Below are 6358 nucleotides of genomic sequence, written 5' to 3'. Positions count from 1 at the left end.
AGAATCTCTACCTTCATTCTGTGCCATCAGGGCTGGATTTAAACTTCAGAAGCTCTAAGCATTGAAAAGATAATGCTGCTTCTGTCACATGAAATAACAAATAAAAACGATACTAAACTGTAAAATAAATTGAAGGCGGTCTTTGATTTTATTTTTGAAATAGCAATCATTTTTTCTTCTTCTTCCCCCCCTCCCCCCACACCTCCTTCACTCTGGCTGCCTCTCCCTACTTGCCTCTCTCTGCCTACTCCTGATTGGCCTTCTCTTTTAGTTCCTTCAGTGTTCCCTGCTCCTTCTTCAGGCTGTTCCTTCAGCCCCAATTGCACCTCTTGTCTCACGTCTCTTTGTTGTCCAGCAAACACCTACTCATCCTTCAGCATCATTGGAAAAATCTGAAGTTCCCAGGGAAAGCTTTCTCGGGGTAGTTCTGACTAAATCACAGCCCCCTGGGTTAGATGCGTTTGTATGCAACGTGTGTCACTCAGCTGTCCCATACATTCACAAGTTCATGTACTCACATTGGCACATGTATGGGCCGTGGCAGTGTGACAAACACTGGAATTGAAGAAGGTGCTCTGACTCGGGGCAAGAAACCCAAGTCTCCATCTCAGCTTTGCTATAAACTTGGTGTGTGACCTTGGGAAGGCTAATTTCCTCTCTATGGGGCTGTGTCCCGTGGGGGAGGTATGGAGGCCCTTGTCATCCAGACATTCACTTCCTCAAGCAGTCATCCATTCATTCACTGATTGTATTCATTCATCCTGTCAGTCATTTATCATGGAAGCCAATGAAGCCTGTCCTCTGGGTCAGGTTGCCCAGGGAATCAGAACACAATCAAAAGCACACTGGGCAAGACAAACACACAGCACTTAGTGTATAACTAGGTACGTGGACACACGTACTAATGGGAGGTCAGTGCTGTACGAGCCCGGAGGCGGTAGCAACTGGTTCAGATCTCGGGTGGATTTTATGGAAAAGTGATCTTGAAGGTTTGAGAAAGGAGAAGAAATGCTGCCCAACGACTTGCCTTTCAGCTTTGTTGGGTGTGTGCAGGCTCTTTGGGGCCGGCCTTTTTGTTTTATCATTTTCACTTGGCTTTCCACAGGAGTCTTGCTCCTTTGGCCCTGCCCCTTCAAAGCTGCCTCTCAGGGGCTGCTTGAGGATCTTTCTTCTTTTTTTTTTTTTAATTAAGAAATTTTCTTTTTTTTTTAAAAAAAGTATTTTTATTAATTTCAGAGAGGAAGGGAGAGGGAGAGAGAGATAGAAACATCAAGGATGAGAGAGAATCATTGATCGGCTGCCTCCTGCATGGCCCCTACTGGGGATGGAGCCCGCAACCCAGGCATGTGCCCTTGACCGGAATTGAAGCCGGGACCCTTCAGTCCGCAGGCAGACGCTCTATCCACTGAGCCAAACAGGTTAGGGCTTGAGGATCTTTCTAAATGACTTCCTGTTGCCTAAGCCTAAGCCTAAGTTCTTCAGCCTGGTAGCAAGCTTCCTCTCGCCAGGCCCCGTCTTCTTTCAGGCTCTTTCCCTATTGCTCCCCTGTGCAGCCTTTGTTTCAACCCTGTTAAAGTATGCAAATGCCATGGCCTCTGCCTCAGTGCGTTTGCTCATACTGTTCCTTCTGCCTAGAATAGTCTTTCTCCTCTAGAAAGTCTTCTTACACAACACATTGCAGTTAGCAACGTCCTTTCTATGCTTCCATTATACTTTATATATCATCTCAATGACTATATAAAGTAGTCAAACAAATACAGCCTTATTGTGGAATAAGATCTAAATGACTGCACTTACCACTTTGTACTGAAGTTATCTGCCAACCTCTTAAAGGGAGGGATTCTATCTGCATGATTTCTGTAGTCCATGTTCCCCAGGCTGGGCACCTGATAAAGGTCTGATGGATATTTGACTAAATAAATGAGTGGAAGAAAGAGGACTCTGTTGAGATAAAGGGGATAGATTTTAATTAAGTTTCTGGCATCAACAGACCAGTCAACCCTATCTTGTTTTTATTTACTCAATACATCATGTCTATGAGATCTGGAGTAAAGAGGGAGGAGGAAGAGGAGGCAAAATGGATTGGAGTAGGTTTGCCTTTTTGGCCCTGGAAACTGAATGATTGATTTCAGTGCCCAATATGATAATAAAGTTAGCTGTTAAAACACCAGCCATCCCTGAACTGAACAAATCTAACTCCCTGTTGTTCATCTATCAAACTCGTAATCATCCTTCAAAACATCTGTGAAGGCCTGGTGGAGTGGGCCAGTTTGTTAACCCTCAACTGTGATCCTTCTTCTATTATTGCATGTATTTTGTATTTGGCCACCTTAGAATCCATGCTCTTTAAATTTGGATACAATTTTCTGTAGGGGATATGTAGCACTGCATAAGTTTATTCTAAGTGATCAAAATATTTTTATGTTGCAACAAATACAGCCTTATTGTGGAATAAGATCTAAAATAATACAAGAATTTTCAGAATGAAATAAGACATATAGAAATGATAGGTAGCCTATATTGAACACTAGATCTAAGGCACTGTGTTAAACACTTTATATGCATTACCTTGAATATTTTGCCAACAGCAGGCTACTTCAGTTCTCTGCCATGTCCCCCGCGGTGAGAATTCCAGCTCTCTTAGTGTTTGTAGCATGTAGTGGAAAAGTTTGGAAAGGGTTGTTTACTCGAGGCCTGCATTTTCAGTGCCCAATAATCAGCCTGTTGCAGTCGAACCTCAGTAAAGGCTGTAGAAAAATGGGTCCTTTTCTCTCTGCTAGAATATTCTTTTCTATCTACCTGCCTGGTGAATTTTTATTGGTCCTTCAATACACAGCTTAAATGTTCCTTCAACTGTGAAATCTGTTTTCTTTGGCTCCCACAGCCCCTGAAATTCCCTTAGACCCAGCAAATGGATTATCACTCTTTGTTTACTATTGGTGTTTACCATTGGACTCCTCTAGAAGGAAGGCAGGTCCTCTGGGGATGAGTCCAAGTCTGATTTTGCTGCACCTAGCAAAGGGCTTGACACAGGGAAGCCTTCAATGAACATTTGTTGAATGAATGAACTAGTAAAGTTGGCTAATATTCAGAGCTGACCCCCAAAAGAAGAAGTGATTCTGTGTTCATTTATCATGGAAGCCAATGAAGGAGCCGGCCCATTTCCTTAACTTGTGCAGTGGGTTGAATGATGCCCCCTTCCCACTCTGCCCAAATGAGTCCACACTCTAACCTCTGGATCCTGAGAACATCACCTTATTTGGAAAAAGGATCTTTGCAATTAAGGATCTCAAAATGAGATCAGGGTTATCTGGGTGGACCCTACATTCAAAGACAAGTGTCCTTTTAAGAAAAAGAAGACACAGGAAGGAGAGAAGGCATGTGAAGGTGAAGGTAGAGATTGGAGTTATGCAACCACCGGCCAAGGACTACGTGGAGCCACCAGAAAGAGCAAGGAAGGATTCTCCCTTAGAGCCTTCTAAGAATGTGCAGCCCTGCTGACACCTTTGTTTGGGGCTTCTGACCTCAAGAACGGTGAAAGAATAAAGTTATGTTGTTTTAGGCCAGTGGTCGGCAAACTCATGAGTCAACAGAGCCAAATATCAACAGTACAACGATTAAAATTTCTTTTGAGAGCCAAATTTTTTAAACTTAAACTATATAGGTAGGTACATTGTTATTAATTTAATTAGGGTACTCCTAAGCTGGCCTTTGCTAAAAACGTCCTCAATCTGATTGAGGTACGTTCGCTGAGGTCGACCCCTTCCAACTCTCCCATCCACACTCATCTTGTATACTTGTTTCGTCTATCTCCTTTCGTTGCGACGCGAGCCGCGGTATGCTGACCACTGTTTTAGGCTATCCAGATTGTGAAATTTGATATAGCAGCCTCAGGAAACGGATAGCGCTTGGAAACAGAAAGATGTTTTCTGTGAAATTCCACCAGATCATGGCACTATATGAGTTGAGCCAGATGAGATTTGGGATTTCTTAGCTACTCCCTTCTAAACAAACACCTGAGCATACACCCTAGGCTCTAGCCATGAGGAACCACTCAGAATAGGAGACAGTATGCCATTCATGTTAGTCAGCTCTGGGGCCAGATCCAAAGTATCTTTAGACTTCTGAGCACCCTGGAAAGATAGTATGCTTACCTTTTATTACAATATCTTTAGTGCAACTATATGTGAGGTCTTGAACTAGGCAATTTATATGTTGACTTAATCCCTACAGCCATCCTATTACTATTTATAGATGGGAAAACTAAAGCTAAGAGAGAGAGGAACTGGCTTGCCTAGGAACACATATTTAGAAGGTGGCAGAGCCAAGATTCCAGAAGTGCTTGATTCCTGTTGTTTTTGATTTTAAAACACTGAGTTCTTTGAGCTACCATCAGTCCAAGTGGTGAAGAAATTCACAGTGGGGTGGGGTGGGAGGGTGGGGGTTGTTAAAGGCAGATCAATATCCTAAAGAACGATTCAATGCTATTTATTATAGACACAATTGCTATAGACACTATCACTGTGATCAAGGATTCTTCATGGAAGAGGTGGCATTTGAGGGGGGCTTCACTTCAAAAACACTGGGGATCCAGAGATAAACAACAAGGTTCTTTTTCTTGAGGAATTCAGTATGTATGTGTGTATGTCTACATGTGTGTATTGCACATATTAAAAGACAGTGCAACAGAATAATCAGGAATATGGTGGGGACAAGATTCCTAATCAGGCCCCAGAATGAATCAGAAAAGCCTTTTGGAGGAAGGGATTCCAGCTCCAGATGAGATTTGATGGGTGAGCGTTAGGAGAAAAGTAGCACAGGCTTTCTAGGGACAGCATAAGCAACCCCCTCATAGAGACGACACAGAGACCTGGGTGCCTGGCATCCCCTGTAGCTCAGGACAGCAGTTAGTGGCGTGCGAGGAGGGGCATGGCCCGTGGATTAGAGTTGGTCTTGGAAGAGCTGTTGGGACTGCCCGACAGGTTTCTGGTCTTAATGCATCCTGCGTGGTGCCTTTATGCCAAACCATAAGCCATTCCTTTTCAACCCCCGCACGTGGACGGCAGCACTTCAGGAAAAGAATGTTTAGGGAGCCAGCAACTAAGTGCAGACCAGCCGGCGGGAAAGGTCTGCGACGGACCCGACCCAGCCCGCGGGGAGGCTCCCCACCCTCTTCAGGAGGCTGGTTACTATGGCAACTAGGTTAGGGCGGAAGTGGCTCGGAAGACTGACTCTCACTAATCAGGTGACTCGCTTGCCTCCTGCACGTGACACCGGAGCCCAGGCGCACTCTGTACCTAATCAGACCCGCCCCTCTTCCTTTTACCGACAACTGACAACGACCTAGAGCAATGGCCTTTGCAGGTCCAACAGGAGACCCCGCCCTGTGGCAGTGAATAAACCAATTAGACTTGGGAAAAAAGAAGCACCGCCCCAGGTCTCACCCGGGTTTGACAGACGCATTTGAGGCCATCCTCGGGTCCCTCCGCCCCATTCCATTCGGCCGGCGAAGGACAGACCTGTTACCCAATAGCGCGTCTCCTCTCTGTGGTTGGGTCCCGCCCCTATAGGAGCTGAACCAATGAGCACGCCAGGTCTCGGCAGGGTGGTGGGGGTTGCACTGCGGTAATATGGCTCTTCCTTAGGCAGCGGCGGCGGCGGCGGCGCGAGGTGGGGTAGAGCAGTCCTGCCCCTCCGGTGGCGGGTGTTTGGGCTGCGGCGGCTCTGCGGGTCGTGGCTGAGCGGTGGTAGCGGATGCCGGAGGAGTGCCGGCCCCGCCGCTCGGCGGACCCTGGGTCAAGATGAGCGTCTCAGCGTCGATCGGGGGCACGGTCCCCCCGCCGCCCCCGGGCCCGGCCGCCGCCGCGCTGCCTCCCGGTTCTGCTGCGCGGGCCCTGCACGTGGAGCTGCCGTCTCAGCAGGTAACCCTGCGGGCTCGCAGCGCTCGGAAGGGGATCCCGTGGGCGGCGGGCTGCGCCGGTGCCAGCGGGAGACCCCGAGAAGTGGCCGGGAGAACTCGGGGGGTTGACGAGGTTTTGTAAGGGGAGGGGTCCAGTGATGGCCGGACCTCCAGGAGACCCCGCAGCCCGAGGAGAAACCCCGCTACTGGAGCCGGGCTGTGCGGAGACGGAAGGGAGCCGGAGAAACTCCCCGGGGGCCTGAGCCCGCCTGTCAACGGGCAGCTGGGGATTCCCTTGCGGAAACCCTCCCCCTTATCCCTCTAGGAACGGGCCCGGGGAAGCCCTGCGGCCCCACCAGAGACGGGGACAGCGCTTTTCCTCTCCCTCCCCACCCGCGGAGAATCCCGTTGCTACTCTTTCCTTCCGGAGAAGCGAGGAGTCGTTCAGGTTTCTGGCAT

General features: G+C 48.1%; 1 protein-coding gene across 2 annotated transcripts in view; it reads left to right on the top strand.

Annotated features, from left to right (window-relative positions):
* The first annotated feature begins 5657 nt into the window (after positions 1-5657).
* UVRAG (UV radiation resistance associated) overlaps positions 5658-6358 on the top strand; it is a 277758-nt gene continuing 277057 nt past the window's right edge. The window contains exon 1 of one of the 2 annotated variants that reach the window (XM_036324920.1): positions 5658-5921. In XM_036324920.1, coding sequence (XP_036180813.1) covers positions 5802-5921 — 120 coding nt within the window. In that variant the 5' untranslated portion in view covers positions 5658-5801. The remainder of the gene's footprint in view (positions 5922-6358) is intronic. The other variant, XM_036324925.1, reaches the window with a different exon arrangement.

The sequence above is a fragment of the Myotis myotis genome, unplaced genomic scaffold (genome assembly GCF_014108235.1).
Source record: "Myotis myotis isolate mMyoMyo1 unplaced genomic scaffold, mMyoMyo1.p scaffold_m19_p_10, whole genome shotgun sequence".
Taxonomy (NCBI): Eukaryota; Metazoa; Chordata; class Mammalia; order Chiroptera; family Vespertilionidae; genus Myotis; species Myotis myotis.
This window is presented reverse-complemented; position numbering and strand designations above follow the sequence as displayed.